The sequence below is a fragment of the Limulus polyphemus genome, unplaced genomic scaffold, assembly GCF_000517525.1.
Source record: "Limulus polyphemus unplaced genomic scaffold, Limulus_polyphemus-2.1.2 Scaffold983, whole genome shotgun sequence".
NCBI classification, from domain to species: domain Eukaryota; kingdom Metazoa; phylum Arthropoda; class Merostomata; order Xiphosura; family Limulidae; genus Limulus; species Limulus polyphemus.
In genome coordinates, this window is record NW_013666593.1 from 161376 (window position 1) to 179719 (window position 18344).

Genomic DNA, 18344 nt, shown 5'->3' on the forward strand with positions numbered 1-18344 from the left:
GTAAAGATAGTATGAAGGAAAACTATAAAATTCTTATGTGGTACTGGTACTAGTAGTAGTACATACAAATCACACAAGTTTATCATTTTAAATACTGAATAATAATAATATTATTATTATTATGAACTAAATATAAAATTATGCTAAATTATTGAACTTAAAACTACTAATTTAAAATCAAAAGAATATAAAAAATCACAAACTCTTTCAGTTCAAAGTGCTAAGCATAATTCATGTAAAGACCTTGCACTTGCCACTCAATAGCTCTTAACCCTAACATTCGTGGATCAACTTCTTTCCTAAAAATATATCTATTTTGAGTTAATTTTTGAATATAATGATTAATATAAATAGATATATGATACAGCATGACTTAAGCTACAATAGAAAAATAATAAAAGTCACATATATACCATGCAGTTTTTTCCAGAAGCAAGTTTTCTAAGGCTTATAAAAAAGTACTATTGACCAATACTAAATACAACCTCTACATAAAATGGCAGTTACTATAATAAGCACCACCCACATTCATATTATAAAATCCAGAACAATGTTTCATCATGTGCTTTGATTTGTCAAATATGAAATACAGCAATTGGAATAACATGGTACTGAAATTGACATCTTTGACTAGGATTGGCTAAAAGTTTTACAAATGAGGTTTAACATGCCCAGATGCTGTTCTATAAAAAAAAAACAGACTATAAAAAGGTTTAGATATCAATCATAGATGGCAGGACCAGTGCTAAAGTGCAAGGAATCTTTTTTTTTAATTTTGAAAAAACTTTTCTTCTTAGAGGGTGCTTATTTATAGTCTCAAACGTATTTTGGGATTTTTTTTTATTAAATTTCTATTTAAACTTCATTGAGTAATACAATTTTGTAAAAATAATTGAATGTTATGCTACTATTTACAAAAATAAAATCTGAAATCCAATAAAAGATAAGTTCTCTATTATTTTTTCAATTCATAAATGTAATTTTGCCCTCACAATAAGACAAAATGGCCACAGTAGGTGAGGTGTTAAAGATGAGGAAGGCAAATGCACCCATGTTAGAAGGGCATCTCTGTCCAACAAATCTCAACAACACAGGGGCCAAGTATGAAGGGACAGAGCCGAGGATTACAAACAGACTATATGGACAACAAAAGAGAATGGCCATCCCCAAAAAACCCCTCAGGAGAACGATGGATAGCCTTGGACAAAAAGTGAATGGTAGAGAAGTAACATAAGAGGGAGGTTAAAGATAAATGAAAGCTGGAATATTTAGCACGAGAAAAATGAGCTGAAGTATCCATGTTGAAACCACAAACTCGGATTAAAGAGTATCTGATGGGGGGGGGGCAAATGCTAATCCCTTAACGTAATTGCTCTGTAAAATGCTCAGCATGAGCCCAGATATCAGGCAAAGGGGAAAACAAATATTTAGGAGAAGGAGCATCATGTAACAAAGAAGGAGATAGTTCATACAACAGGGGATAAGGAGAAAATGTAACATACTGTGTAACCAAGAAAATGTTATGAAGGTCTAAGTGCATCAATCTCATCTGCATGAGACTGTACAGCAAAGTAAGGGAGAAGGAAAAGCTGTCTAAGACCTCATCCTCCCATCCAGCATCCAAGTGAAATAAGTAAATATAGCCAATAACACAGAGGTAAAAAATAAGCAAGCTTTTGTGATCATGAACACACTATTGCAACATACATGTAAGAAACAATATACTCTACATTGTTAAAATAAAAACCTTTCTCCAACAATTATTCCTGGGAAATCAGGAGTTGAAACATACCATGCACATATCTTGGGCTAGTATTAACCAGAAGCTAACAAGACCAAAAAAAAATTACTTATAGCAGTCTTCATTCTTAACTTTTCATGGTAATAGCAAATGGTTGCTAGTTTTATCTTCCCACTAGCAAGCTAAAGACTGCTACTCAAAACAACATTATTCTTCTCTAAAGTTAACTGTAAATGTGTCATAAATTAATGATTGCACATTAAATGTTAATATATAATCTACTTGTATGTATAAGCATTGTGTGTAATGTTTCCCTTCTAAATATTTTTGAATATGAAAACTCATTTCAATTACATGTAATAGTTAAAAGATTCTCAATTTGGACAGAAACTGGTATATCCAGGCTAACCTAAAAACATCTGGATTGACAAAGTTCTACTACTTACAGTCACTATATACTAAAAAAAAGTATTTTATTTTTAATAATTACAGTTTGAATACTGAAATCTGATAAAACATTAGAAGCCAATAAGCTTAACATTTGTGTTAATCATGTAAATTAAAAAAATTTTGGAAAAAAATCAGTTTAAATTAATCTATTATATTACTACCTCCAATCAGCAACCACTTGGGCACAGTATTTATAACAAAGCTGCCAGCAAAACTGTACTGCTGAGCCAAATGGGAGTTTAGCCAGGTGATGCATGTGCTAATGCTTTGGGAACCAATTAAATGAGTTGAAGTTGTGGTCTTGCTATCCTGGTTTTATGATACTTAACCTGGTTTTGCCATGCAGCTAAAATGGGGATTGAAAAACTGGAATGGCACTGGCAAGTAAAACAATGTTGTTAATCATTATAGTAACCTCTATATTCAAAATATTCCATTTATCACTGGTGTATTGATATATGACAGTAAGAATCTGTGAATCTTCCCTCTGAATTGTGTACTATCAGCAAAGCTTGGCAATTAACTATATTTACTGATTACATATGAGCATCGATTACTTCATGAAAAATAATTAACTATTAGAGTTTCTCGTTATTCCAACTATCTAAGTAGAGCTAACCAGTTAGTGTTATTTGCTAATCGATTAATCAATGAGTACATTAATCGATTAGCATAGTGTTTCTTAAATCCTGGAACCTAAAAGCAAAAATCATATTGGCAGCAGATGATTCAAGCCAGTTGCTTTAGTTGTAAGTTCAATTAGTCAAATATTGAAATGATAAAAAATAATCAGAAATATTAATTTTGATTAATCAATTTAATCATAATTTCAATTAACTGATTAGTCTAGATGACTCCAATCAATGTAATTGCTGCTGACAAGTAATTGATTAAGTTTCCCAGCTCTGTATCCAAGTAATCGAAATACTGCCATTATGATTTATCATTACTACTTTTGATTAATTCAAAGTTGTTCAGCTTAAGTGATTAGTGTCACAACTCACAAAAATAATCAAACCAATTATTCCAACTATCCAAATAATGTGAGACTAATTAATTAATTGAATGTAATCAGTTAATAAGCCCAATGATTAACCAATTAGCAAATTCCACTAATTAATCAGCTCTAAATAGCAATTTTTTCTAGTGCATCTAAGTTATATTAACAAAACTGCAACATTAACCATCAATTTGCTAGTTTTCTAACATTAATAATAGAGCCCTACATGGATGAATTGAGTCAATATAGGATCAACAGGTTTTATATTTGCATCTATGTTTTAAATCCTTAGGTAAATAATTATCTTTTAACACAACAGTTAGCTACAAGTAATTCTCTGCAATTGTAACTTTAAAATACATTTTTCACTAAAATAAACAACAAATTACAAATAGCATAATACAGCTTACTAAATTTCTCAATTTGTTGGGGTTTTTTTGGCATTTTTTGGTGCAAAGCAACCAGGCTATCTGCACATTTAATACTTAAGCCACAAAAACAGGAATATCAAAACAGCAAGACTGAACAATTCTTATACAGATACAAAAATAATTAAAAATTCATAGAAAAAAAACAAAACACAATGGTTTGAAATATTATTTAGGAAAAGGTTCCTTTAAAAATGACTTATGAAAAAATACAGAAAAAAAGTTGCTCAGTTATCTAGCAGTAGACTGGAAAACCACAAAGAAAAGTAATGAAAATAAGTACATTCTTGTGGAAGATAAGGTACTGTATGTTTCACTTACGAAAAAAAATTCAAATGATAATATATACTGAAGCTTAAGTTCAACAAATATATTTTACACAAATTTCTTTTTGAAGTTGTAATGATTTTCTAACCATGTCTTAAGTTCCAAACTAATAGATTCATTACTTTCCAGTATGTTAGTTTTCATTGTTTTTACACATCCACTTCTGTCAACAATATATAAGTGCATTATTTTAAGTTATTCACAGTATGAAATTCACAGACTCAACTACAAAAAATATATGTCTGAATAAAACAGAACAACAAAATTCATTCACACACATACCTTTGAGTATTGCAATTAACAAACTCTTAAAATACAAATTTTTAGAATTAAAAAGGATTTTAGACAGTTTCTTATTCATGAATAGACAGCAAATTGTCAGTCACTTTTGACCTCCAATTACAATACTATGATAGTTTACAATGATAAAGACCACTCTACCAACAAGCAGCTTCTAACAGTACACATACAGCCAGGAATTTACTTAGTATTTTGCATCAACTGATTACTATATTAATTCAAAATAAGGTATCCTTCCACAGACATTTATGTGATATGCAAGCACATCATACAATTTTAATCTACTTTAGAAACTTTAAAAAAAAATTTTAATGTTAATTTCCATGTTGTAATGGTGACAAAAAGTAGTACATAAAGTCATTAAAATTAACTTGTGTCTATTCTCCCGGAGATTATATTGAAGCAACATGTAGCATACAGGTTGAAAGGACTTACATAATAACATCCTTTGCTGGTCAATTTGTCATTAACTAAACGAAAAGTGTACTAATGCTGTGAAAGAACAAAGATCATGAGGTGATGCTGTCAAACTGGACCAAAAAAGTGAGTTTAACTGTTGAATTCAGGGTTCACTTTCTTTAGGTAGTTCTAATAGGAGGTTTTGTTTAATTCAACAGTAGTTGATCTTGAATTTAATGTAATTAAATCTTCACAAGACTGTTTGTTATAATAAAGAGTTTGTTAATCTATTCACAGAAAGTTAAACACAGAACACTCCCCTTACTACTTGATTGAATCTGGTATTATTAGTGGGATTAACTATCAGATACTTGTTGGGAAATCAGTTTTACCTGAAAATACCACCAGAAGATAGGTTTGTTTGTTTTGAATTTCATGCAAATCTGCGCTAACCGTCCCTAATTTAGCAGTGTAAGACTAGAGGGATGGCAGCTAGTCAACTCGTCAACCCACCGCCAACTTTTGGGCTACTCTTTTACCGACGAATAGTGGGATTGACTGTCACGGCTGAAAGGGCGAGCATGTTTGGGGTGACAGGATTCGAACTCACAACCCTCAGATTGCAAGTCGAGCATCCTAACCACCTGGCCATGCCAGGCCACAGTAGATAGGAAGGAGAAATTTTCAAACAGTGCCATCAGGATTTGTTAAGAAGTTTCTGAAACAGTAAAGTGTATATTAGTCCTTTCTTGACCTTTCAAGTTTAAATGAGGATCTTCTCACAAAAATAATGTAATTTTCCAGATATAGAGGTACTCATGACCAAGAGACAGAAGTTACTAACAGAAAAAAAAAATGGTTGTATGAGTAAGATAAAGTCTAAGAGAAGGCTGTGAAGGCCCATGACATTAGTCAGCCTGTAAATGCTGTCTCAGGGAGACCTGCTCATATCTGGTGTAACCAGACCACTAAAATGGACAGTACCCCTGAGGATTGATCTTATTGAAAGGGATATGTGGATGACTGAGGTTCACTAAAATAGACTGGCAACTAGCAAACTTGAGACTGCATGCTGAGGTCTCTACCAATCTCCTTAGCCATTACTACAAAACTGTAGCCACACCTCTAGTGGACAGAGGCTATACATGCTGCTTATGGATGATTCCTTACAGGTGGAAAGGTGCTTTGTGACCTTTTCAGCAGTTTGCAACATCTGAAATCATGCAGGACTATAAGATGAGCCACCCTGAGTAACTAGTTGCTCTTGACCAGAGTCAAACCATCCACTGGGGTTTCAGAGTCCCTGTGAGTGGCTTCCACCCATAATTGAGGACACCAGTGGCATCTTCTTTTAGCATCATTTGGTATTATGAGAGGATCATGTGACTGAGGCAAGCAAATCATGCCCCCCAATGTTTTAGGGGACAGCAAGAGAGGATCTAGTCAGGCTCCTAAAATGTTTCAGGCAGGTCTTTACCTAGAATACATGGACTCAGGAACAGACTGGATGCAGCAAGAATAAGACTATCACATATTAACAGAAGAAGTACATAGGTTTAAGAAGGTTTTTTTATAGTTTCTGTAAATGTCCTTTTATTGCAAATTGTAAAAGTACTTGTGTATTAAATTATTCTTGTTTGAAAACTACAGAAATTGTTTTCAATGAGACAAATCAGATAACTTGAGATAAAGCAGGTAACCTTACATGGTTTATAGATGAGTTGAATTGATAAAGAAAAACTTATTAAAAGTTTAACATAGTAACAAATCTACAATATTTAGAGAAGGTTCTGTCTTCATAAAGATAAAGTAATTTACTTAGACACACACATATAATATGAATCAAAGAAGTCATATGACTGAATATTGCTTAAGTGTTAATAAAATTATCTTGATGTTTGGTTCTTTGTTTAAACTATGTTTTTACCTTTTATAAATATACTGTGGTTTTATTTAGTTGCAATGTTTGTAAACATGTATTTTTTTTTATTTTGTTTTCCAGATAAAATAATCATAAAATCAGATAACAACTATTTAATGAGTATGGTAGGTGACTGCAAAATTGTGATTACTCAAATTTTTATTGAATATAATTTTATGTTTATGTTATTCAAACAATGTACATAAATAAATTAGATTGTCTAACTGGCTAATTTATTATTTGCAATCGTCATGGTGACATGTTTTAAATAAAAACATTATTACCCTTATCGAATGAGTAAAACATGTTTTCATTACTTAATTATCAATTTACTTGACTTAAAGAAGATTAGTGTAGGATTATTGCATATTTGAAAAACAAACAATCGCAATCATATGGTGGTGGTACTTAGTCAACATTAGTGATTCATCTCCCAAATAGAAAATGCTCATAAAACATATGGAATTTTGTTTTTTGGCAAAAAAGATTTTCGCAAATATGCAGATGGTCACATCAATTATATGAGATCAAGAAGAATCAGAAAATTACTTAACCAAAACAATACAAAAGCAAACAGGAAAATTATCAGTACATTAACATAATGCAGTGGTTGAAAAAGTTAAGATCGTAAGCACATACCCATTTTTTTTTCTTTGCTTGCACAAGTTTTAGGGGTATGGTGTACTGATCAATTAATTGAATGTAACTGATTAATGAGCCCATCAATTAATCTATTCACAAATACCCATCTGATCAGTTCTAATCAACAGCAATTTTGGCTCCCACTTTCAATGGAGTGAAAAATGCAATCAGGCATTCTGTTCCATAAAAGCTTACAAAATTGGTACAATGTAAAAACATAGAAACCAACAAAAGTCAGAATTCAAGAGAATATGTAACAGACAAACAAAACTGTAATACAGATCTATTTGAATAGCCCAACATGTCAAAGCAGGTCACACAATAAAGTGGAATAATTATAAAATGATGTGACATGTTTTAAGTCCATAATTTCATTTGCACATAAAATGGTTCTTGTTTAACACAAAGTTTCTAACTCATAAATTTTATTAAATTAGCTATATCAATGAAATCTCACAAGTACAGAACCAACAAATCAACTTTCTCTTGTGGTAACTATCATCTCATGTTCTTCTTACATATTTGAAATGAGCCAAAAATGCATATTTTTGGATAACAGCTAAAGAAGAAGAACGAGGTTTTTAAAATTTCTTGGGAACAAGCAAGTTCTAGTTTTTAATGAGCACGCATGCATGTAGTTAAAACCATTATATGTTATAAAAGAAAATACCTTAATGTGAATCATTCCAGTGTTCTAATCTGGCATGATGATTATTAGAAAGACTATAAAATACGGTTCTCATTACTAGTCACTTACCATGCTTTCTGGTCCGAAACATAATAACCACTACCAAGAAGGTCAAGATTTCTGACTCTCTCTAAAAGAAACAAAAGTACATTTTAATTCACTATCCATTCAAAACAAAATTCTAAACTCATATTTAGAGAATATTCATACTGGGTGTCACATATGGAGATATTGTATTCAAGGCAAAGCTAATAAGGCTATCTCCATCCCTAATTTTGAGAAACTGACCAGTGGAAAGGCAGACAGTCAGCAGCACCCTACCACTCATATTAAGGGCTTAGGAATTTTCTATCATTCTTATAATGCATGTACAGCTTAAAGTGGCAGGAGTGATATTGCATTGACTCAAACCAAACTCAGCAGCTCCAAAATCCACAAGGCCAAACTATGCCTCGCATATGGAAATCATAAAATTAACATGTGTTACACTGTATCAGGACTTGATCCAAGTAATTAAATACGTAAAGAATCATTCAAAATAGGTATGTACATTTAGATTTTTGAAAATTTCATACAAATAGCCCCAAAGTAGAGAATCAAGTAGTTGAGGGTGGGATCTCACATTTGGCTGCATGGATTTATGAGAAAGTTGGCAAAGATATACAACTGGTCAATCAAAAGAAGAGTCTACTTTTACATTTTGGAGAATCAAAACTGTTTTAGGGTTTCTCAGGATTGGCTGCATGGATTTAATTGAAAACTGTCAATCAAAATAAGGTGTGCAAAAGTTTTAGCATTCCCATGAAATTTACTAGTGTATGTGTACTATTGTGAAGCTCTGTCTAGGCCCACTGACAATCTATGGTCTACTCATTGGTTCTTAAAATTACTAATGCAGTTTTTTACCACAGCCACTGTAGTCACAAAACCTATCCCAGGTACAAGAACACTAGCTTGTTAGTTCACTAATTCTTCTGAATGTCAGTAAAGTTAATTCAAGTATAAAATAATAAATGACAAAAAAATGAACGGTATTAAAACAAATAATGTTATTAATTCTTACCTGAAAAATTTCATTTGTAAATGAGTTAAATACAAACTGATAACAATCACAATTCAATTGCTTAATCTGATTCACACCCTAACAGTTTTGTTCATAAAAATTGATGATATTTGTAGCACCTAGACCAATATCTCTCATATCCCAGCCATCCTGATGAGCACTGGATGTAATAGATGTAGAAATAAGGCTTCTGTGTTTTTTTTTAGTTATATTCTGAAAATGAGAGAGCACAAGTTTAAGATTTAGAAAGGATAGGCTATGTTCCAGTTACACGAGTTTTATTTTTCTACCAGGGGGATTGACTTTTTTATTACCATTATTGGTGGCCAGTGCTTATAGGAGCTTAGGAGAGAAATCATTAATTTCCTGAGACATAAAGGGTGTTTTTAAGTTTTTACTTTTCACAAAGGTGGGTGTGCAAGGACATCATTGAAGAACCAAATGGTCTCTTGTTGGTGTATGTAGATTATGTGATGTTAACTTTAAACTGCTGACCACAAGGACAGCATGAATAGAGCAGTTCTTGTTGTCTATCTAGATATTCTTAACTATTTAATGAGACTGTTACTTTTATAATGTACCCACAACTAAATATGCAAAGTGTGAACTGAAAGTGGATGTGCAAGAACAGCCTAGATGGACCAAACCATCCCTTGTTGACTTTCTCTTATATTGAACATGTGATCCAATATATGAAAACCCAAATGCACTATCTTACACTTGTTATAATTAAAGGACATTCGGTAAATATTTATACCAAATGATTCACATCATCCTGTAGTACCCCATCATTTTCAAAAAAGCTAGAAATATCTGAGTTCAATATCATCTATATACTATACTCATTTACAAATTATTCCCCTAACAAATATCAATATCACTAATGTATGTAAGACATAGCAAAGGACCAAGTACTGTCCATTGAGACACTCCACTATAAATAACAATCCAGAATAAGTCTCATCCAACCATCCTACAATGCAATTTACTAGTCTTTCCTCAGCCTCACTTATTAAAAAGTTTGAAATTTTATTTATACCAAATTTGCTAGTCTTTACTCAGCCCCCACTAATGTGATTTTATATTTGATTTTTTTGTGGCACCTTATCAAAATGTCTTTAAAAAACTTATGTTACCAAATCAACACCCTTTCCATCATCTAGATAACACATAATATCCTCAAAAAAAAGTTCACTATGATTTTGCGTAGCATCTTTTATCACTCTCTCTAGAATTTTTTCTACTATAAATGCAAAAATAACTGGTATAAGATTTCCACAAGTTCTCATGAAACTTATTACATCTGCATCTTCATGAACATTAGCATTCAGGAAGAAAGTTCTACTCCTAGTTTTTCTGTGCTCGATCACATACCTTTAAATACACTTAACTTGAGAAACCTAGTATACTTTAGAATCTTTTTCACCTTCACCTTTAAAAGTACCATCACTTGGATTAAAGTTGCTTCTTAGTCCTAGCTTTCATCTATTTCACACCTTTATGAACCCAGTATATTTATCACTGCACTCCAAGAAGTAAACTTGACTTTAATATTTCTTTTCTTAGTTTAACTCATCAATTTACTTTTTAATTCTTCAATTTGCCATTCAGCAACTCCTAGCATGCTAGCTGTACAAACAGACTCCAATTGTATTGAAAACTACAGTGTAGAGAAAATTACAAGTAATCAAAGCATTTTGGAAAATTTATTGAGATACTCTATTGCAGTATTATGCATCTTTTTGGAATCACTGACAGTTACATAGATAGTATGTACTATAGAATGAGAAAGAGATGTTGAAATACTTCATAATTTTTCAATAATTTCACAAGGCCTTAACCAGCTTTTTGCATTTTTTTTTTAATTTGGCTAAAGAACAACACAGTGGTCATCAATCGTTTGCTAAAATAATTGACTGAGGCTGTTCACACTGCTGGACTAGCAGTGCCAATACTGAATACCAAAAGATTGGCTATGTGCATTGTTAACAATGTCACTTTTTCTCACTTTGGTGATCTCCAAAAATGATCAATCCTTTTGGGTATCAAGATTTGACATTAACCATGCCCACAGGCCTTGTAGAAAGCACAGTTTGGTCTCTATCAATGAAGCATTACAAGCCCAACTGAGTCAGTTACTTTTCTGAACAAATAGTATACAGTATATAGTTATAACTATACATATAACCTAATAAAATGAGAAAATATCCTAAAATGTTAAAGGGAAAAGAATAACAAGAAAAGCACTTTTCCACTTTTTTTGTAGTTCTTTCCTCCAACCCCTGGTAATCAGCTGATCCACCTAACATTACAATTGTACAATCAGAATTTGGTAACATGATGTAAGTAATGTTCCTTCTTTCGATATGCCTAATCTTTTAAACTTTTGATTTTCTGCATTCCAGCAACAAGCAATCAAGAAAGTGCCAAAATAAATATGGATAAAGGACACTGATAAGAACAGAAGATAAAAATTTAAAATGGAGTGGAAGAAAGATTTTATCTGGCTTGAATATGACAGTATGTAAAAAATGCCATGTTCTGCCTTTGAACTAAAACAAGCAGTTTCTTAAAACTAAGAGTGGAGGATAGGATATACTAAAACAAAAAGAGGAACTTAATATACTAATACCATAACATCTTGGTTTTTATGTCCAAACATCATGGTGAGGGATGGAATGTCAACTTAAAGGACAATTTTGCTGTCTCTCCAAGTGATGTATAGTACTCTAATTATCATTTTTCTTGTTAATGTTTAATGCTTAAATGTAACAAGAGATGATACTCTCCACCTACATCAATGCACACTCTATCCTGGGACTGTATATACTGTATTTCACTTTTTCGAGATTCAATCTCTAATACTGGCTCTTAGTGTGGAGGAGGGGCAGGAGAGTGTGAGAGAGGTAAGTATTATTGGAAATACATTTTCAATTTAGGAAAATGTTAACTTCCAAAACATACTTAAATCCTCTTACACTAAAAGCTAGAATCCCACATTAATAAGGTTGGTGAGAGCATTATCCATACAGAAAATGTCTGCATACGTCATGGGTGTGTCAATAGAAGATTGCCACCCTAGTGGGAGAACCACACTACATCCCGAACAGGTATGCTCTTCACCCTGAACTTTGTTCCTGTATCATGGGTGAAATTGTACTTAAGTGGTCATCACTATAGGCTAGTCCCAACCAGACAGCCAAGGTTCCACTACTCGAGGCTGGAATTAAGGGGTCTTGGTCCCTATATCCCATGTTGGTGACTCAGACAATTGGACTGCAACATTATATATATATATATATACACACACACACCTATGAGTGGATCCCAACCTGTAGCCATAGAGTGATGCTTTCCAGGCCACCAGAATCATGACAAGAAAGTAAGAAACACCAAAGTGGATAAACCTTCCACTCCACCTGAAGAAGCCCAAAAGACAACACCCCAGGCTCAGAATGACACTATAATGTATGCCTTACTCAACCAAAGGAACAGAACTCATCCAATTTGAAATTATGAACATCATCCTCACTCCCCAACCAAGTGGGCAAGGTACATTTCACTTGTCCCTGGAATTATGGAGAGGACATGTAACAATTGTGCTCAACCAAGGACCCAGGATGGAAACACGTCACGCTCGATATTATGAGGAGATAGTGGACCCTCTATCATGAACAATGTATTGAATCTGTATTGATCAAAACGAGGGCAATGTACACCCCAATCGGATAGGCAAATTACAAATCTGAACCAATATTATGCCACTGGTGCCACTCCTACCAACTCTGGGAAAAACATCCAGGGATCCGGGTAAGAAGGCCCCAACTTCACCCACTTTTTCAAGAGAGGAGGAATGCACTCTAACACTCTGAAGGAAAAGCCTCTGTCCACCACCCTAGTAACTGGAAACCAAGTGTGGTAAGGACTCCCTATTTCCACTAGTAGAATCTGGAGGGTAATGTGCAGTAGGTGGAACAAGTTCCCTAAATTTTTAAAATCAAACCAACCTCGACTTATTCAATCCAAAGATTAGCAGAGACGAGCAGGATCCCCTTATGCTTTACTCATGATAGACCATGAGTGGCTGTCCACCATAGAACAGTAATAACACCTGGTCAGCGCCTAGGTGGTCTTATGAAACAATTCAGTTCAACAGAGCCTGTTGCAACCTGTACAAAGTATATTCAATAGTGGTTGCTAGTGCAGAATTGGTTTGATAAAAACACACACCTGTCTGGGCAAAACTCATCACAGAGTGGAATCCCATGAAAACAAGGTAAGGGACCCTGAAAGTTAGAAATAAAAATACTCACCCCTCTGGATAGTCTAGAAGAACTGGTGAAGATAGTGACAGGGGGTATGCAAAAACCCTCAGATTGAGATGGCCAGTTCATGCAAATAAAGTGAGATAAAGGTATTGGAGAGATTCACATACCAGTCCGCACCAAGACATCCAGCAGGCAATTTGACTGGGTTGCTAAGGACACATAAAAGTGACAAATCTGATGAGATGCGACTCACACAAGATTCCTCGCCTTCAAAGAGAGCCCAGAATAAAAATTTTTGTTTACTATTCCTAAAGATATTAGTGCAGGCTACAAAACCTTCAAGACCCTCACTGAACATGACGAAGATCAAAATCTGACTGGACAAAGAAAGAAATGGTGAACAGATGAATCAGAGAAAAGAATTGAATGCCTTTCCTGTCTGACAGTGTGTTGTGTAAGAAAAATTGGTCTGAGGACATAGAGAGAATGTGAAAGTGGTCTGTGGACAAACAATGCAAATCACTCAGACCTGAGATGTCGGTAGGTAAGCAGCCATGAAAAATAAAGTTGCAGCTAAAGGGGATACATGGCACGTAAAAGTCAGATCACAAATAGGTGTGGAGACAGAACACGTAATGTAACCTTAATATACCTGGTAGGTAACTGGAATGGTCATTTGGGACCAAGTACTCAAAGCAACTTGGGAAATCTGGAGAGTACTGGGGACTCGAAAAATAGGCAGCCATGATAATCCAATGGTAGTCAACATATACACGGCAACCTTAGAAATTAAATCCCTGTGCACAACAAACACCAATAGTGGTATCAGTATTTGCTTAGTCCAAAAGACATATTTATCAAAGATAATGACTTGCATATCAGCACTGGTGTTTTGAGATAAGGTAGAACCCATTTCAATCAATAGTGTCAACCATAAATCGTTTTTTTTTACCTGGCATTTTCCGCAATCATTTTGTTTAAGGTGGCCTTATTGACTACCATTGGATTATCGTGGCTACCTTAGAAATTAAATCCCTGTGCACAACAAACACCAATAGTGGTGGTACACCACTGCTATAGCAACATACAGATAGGTCCTAACTACAACCAACTTGGACATCTACAATCCCAGTAAAAAAAATCACCACAGATTAAGAAATGAGTAATTTGTGAACCTTGGAGAATCTAGGCATTGATATAATGACAAACATCGATGACAGAACACCAATCTCCTGTCTGCATAAGCCCTACAACTGACAGGAATAAAAACTAACACAACTCTCTCATGACTCCCAAACCAACCAAACACAGATTACCCTAGAACTAAGTTCCAAGTCCCAATGAACTACGGGAGATGGAAACCCTACAGGTTGGATGGATAATAGTGGCAAAGATGTGAATTGAATGACTAACTGTGACACAAGGACCTGCAGTGCTCCTGGACCCATGAGTAATGTTACCACAAAACCGGAAATACTTGGAACCGAGCCCTCACAGCCTCCGAAGGTATACAATAATCACTGATACCACTGGCAATCCAACCAAACAGCAGAAACCTCTGATATAGACCAAACCTATTCTGGGTACCAAAGTAACGAGAGGCTGATGTTGGAGGTTGGGACCCACAAATAGGAATGGAACTATGACTTCCTGTAGGAGACTCCAAGGACAACAGGGAAGAATGTAGGAGCTGAAAATTGACCCAACGTGCAAGCTAACAATGGAGTCAGCTCGTCATCAGTGAAGTTGGTGATCCTGATAGTCTACTAACAAAGTGAAGTGAAAGGTAAACAAAATGTTGAATTTTAGAGTTGTAAGTCCGTAGAGTTAATCTGTCCCATCAGGAGACACTGAACTACTCAGGTGAACTGCAAACTCTGCCTCAGAACCCTGAAATTCGAGGAGCAGATGTACTATTTGATGGTCTGAAAATGCTTCCACCTAGTGGAAGGCTACATCATGAAGTTACGACACTGTGTCGGATATGGCCTAACCATCCCTTCACGTAACCGAAAAATAAACCTTTCAGCATGAACTAAAAGATCTGTGTCTGAAGAAAAAAAAATATTGGCTCCCAGACCTTTCAGCCATCAAGTAATGTGCAGACTCAAAAGCAACCGGAAAAAGTCCAAAACATCATACATTCGAAGAACCAGCAGAAGAAAACAAATCATAGGCAGCTTATCCCAAAGTGGCCTGCTTTTCATTTTTCATAGTTCATTTAAAGACTGTGATGAGGTAAATTTATTTTGTTAGAACAAAGCAACTTTGGCCCTTCTGCCATGTCCACCCAAGAGAATCAATCCCCAGACTAAAGAGCAGCGAGTTGTAAACTTACCAGTTTCACAGGGGGACTGAAAATCCAACAGACTAAAAGAAGACACAGGAAAAAGCAAGTTGGAAAGTCTCTCCAAAATGTCAATGACTGCCCTCAAATGCAGCCTCAGAGGACCACCACAAATCGAAATATATTTCTCCATCTCACTATGAATAAGATCACAGACCATCTCATCCGAGAGCAATCCCCCCCCCCCCCAATTCTTGTGCAACACTAGATATCAGATGTTGGATAGAAGACACACAACTTGCCTTAATGCCTCAATTTTTTATTGATGTTATTATTTTTATGAAAATCAACTAGATAACACAATATGTTCAAAGTATCTCTGAATAATCGTAATACTTGGAAATCCATTAGTGATGATTTGTCAAGAAAAGTGATAAAATTATCTGAATGAGGTGCTTATATACAGTACCAGGACAGAAGGTGCATTGTTGTAGGTGGAGAGTATCACAAGGTAAATATTGTTAAAGGTAATTGAGTGAGTTATAAAAGACTGGAGCAAGTAAGAAAAAAATCATAACACTGCTCAGATGGGCAAAGGAAGAAACCCTGGAGGTCAACTAATAGCTAAAAGTGTCAGCAGGGGTAAGAATGTTTTGGAAACTATGGATGCAGAACTTTGGAGAAACACAGTTAAGTTAAATTTTCTTAATCATTAGGGAAAAAAGATTAGGTCAAACCAAAAAAGGGATTTTGGTGCATCTATTTTTTGCATATTTTTTTCTACTTTTGTTTGTAGAAGGGGTAAAATACATCAGTATCAACAGTGACTGATATTAATATTTATTGTTTACTTTTCTTTTAAGTCAAAAATTTGGTACCTCAACATCTGTCTTAAATACTTGAATTTTTAATAGATGTTTGCCTATTTTGTATATTATATAAGCAGTTTGTGATCATCTTGGTGAAAAAAAAGTAAAATTCTAAGTGCATGAACTTAGAGAAAATTTCTTTACATAACAACCAATTGCACAAAAAATTAACATTTTCACCACTGCCTTAAATTTAAAAACAAAATACTGACATAGCAAAAAATGAGATCATTTACATGCAGAGCATAGTTTTTTTTTTCACATTATTGTTTTAAAGTTATCTTGCAGACAGAAAAAGACTATCCTCCATGCTAGAGGAGTTTCTGTCTACCTCACACACCTGGATTTCTTCTCTGTAGGTGAAAGATGGGTTTTCACTATAATAAGTGCAAGTTAATGCCATGGGTTATCATGGCATTTTGGTTGATCAGTGCCATCCAAGCAGTATGCTCTTGCTAGTGGTAGGGCAAATAGGATTTTGAGTTGTATTAACATTCAATAACAGAAATATTAAATGTATGTTTAAAAAGGTTAATTCATTTTAGATGTTACTGGTTAGGCCAAATTTTGAGCAGTGTGTTCTGTCTTGACCTCCTTACATTAAGCACAATGAATTGTTAGAAAGGATTAAAAGAAGGGATATAAAGTGAAACCTGGGTTGGAAAGGTTGACATATGGGGACAGGTTAATATCTCCAAATTTTCTTTTCAAAATTTGAGGTGTTTAAAACTGGACTGTTTTGGAAATTGACAACATTGATGCATCATCACAAGAATACAAATATAATTTTTGGCAGGGTCGGGCAAGTCTTCACTCAGCTTGGATAGTTTCTTTTTTTTTTAATGCCAGTAATGGTAATATAGATGACCTTTTGAATGAATTGCCTTCAGATGTGGCAGATACAGTAATTTAAGGAAGTTTAAGGGAAGGTTCGAAAATATTTAAGTTTTAAACTGATAAGTGTTGGATTTTATTTTTGCCGCTTTAGATTGTTCTTTAGACTTTAGTCTTTACTTTAGTGGATGGGCTAGCCTCAATCGATCAACAAACCTATTGTTATTTTTTAAATGTTGCTTTACAAACACATATATACCGTTTTGAAGGCTTTGTACTACATACTTTACAATAATTCTTATTTACTTACATAATCAAGTTCGCACCCTGATGAAGGATAGAGAAGTGTGCAAACCGGCTTCAACCACCTTGTTATCAAGAACACACTAGCTAAAAATATGTTAATTATGTAATGTGGATGAGCAACTTTTTTAAAATCTCTTACCGATACTATACCCATTCTCTTTCTCATCAAATACTTATCTACGCTTAACGATATTCCAGTATTAATTTTAGACAGGTCTGACCATAATCAAGTATAAATGGTGCAAATTATTGAATTATATCATAGCCAACAAATGCACCTTAAGCTTTTCATCCGTTTCCACATTTACCTTCTAAACTCTAGTAACAATATTCCCCAACATGCACCAATACACGACTCTATCGCCCTCTTCTATCCTTACAAAAGCATTAACAAACTAGATTATATATAATTAAGTCATTAAATAGCGTTTTTACTACAAGTGTTTTTTAAGAGAAAAAGATTTGAGTTACAACTTTTATTTCTGAAATCGATATGTTTTCAGATTTACTATTATCCACATAATAAGTATGTATATACATATATATCATTATATCAGTATGTGTGTCACAATGGTCTCAGGTTCAAATGTCACAACTAGAACTACCACGCAGTATTATTCGTTGGCTATCCAATTTTCTGGAAGATAGAAAATGTACATTGAGTGGTCACAAGTAAACAGACACCTAATTTTTCGTCATTTAACTGATTTATGCTCACTAATTTGTGTTCACAGAGCACTATATAAATGAAAACGGTCTGCTCACTAATTATCTTGTGCTACAACCAGGGGCGGATTGGGATGGCTAAGCGGCCCGGGATT

The 18344-nt window shown here is 34.3% G+C and overlaps 1 protein-coding gene across 1 annotated transcript in view; it reads right to left on the minus strand.

Moving 5' to 3' along the window:
* The window catches only part of LOC106461545 (thioredoxin-related transmembrane protein 2 homolog), a 70599-nt gene extending 52744 nt beyond the window's left edge, over nt 1–17855 (minus strand). The window contains exons 1-2 of the mRNA XM_013921378.2: nt 17528–17855; nt 7966–8026 (exon numbers count right to left, since the gene is read on the minus strand). Coding sequence (XP_013776832.1) covers nt 7966–8026; nt 17528–17689 — 223 coding nt within the window. The 5' untranslated portion in view covers nt 17690–17855. The remainder of the gene's footprint in view (nt 1–7965; nt 8027–17527) is intronic.
* Nucleotides 17856–18344: the final 489 nt, after the last annotated feature.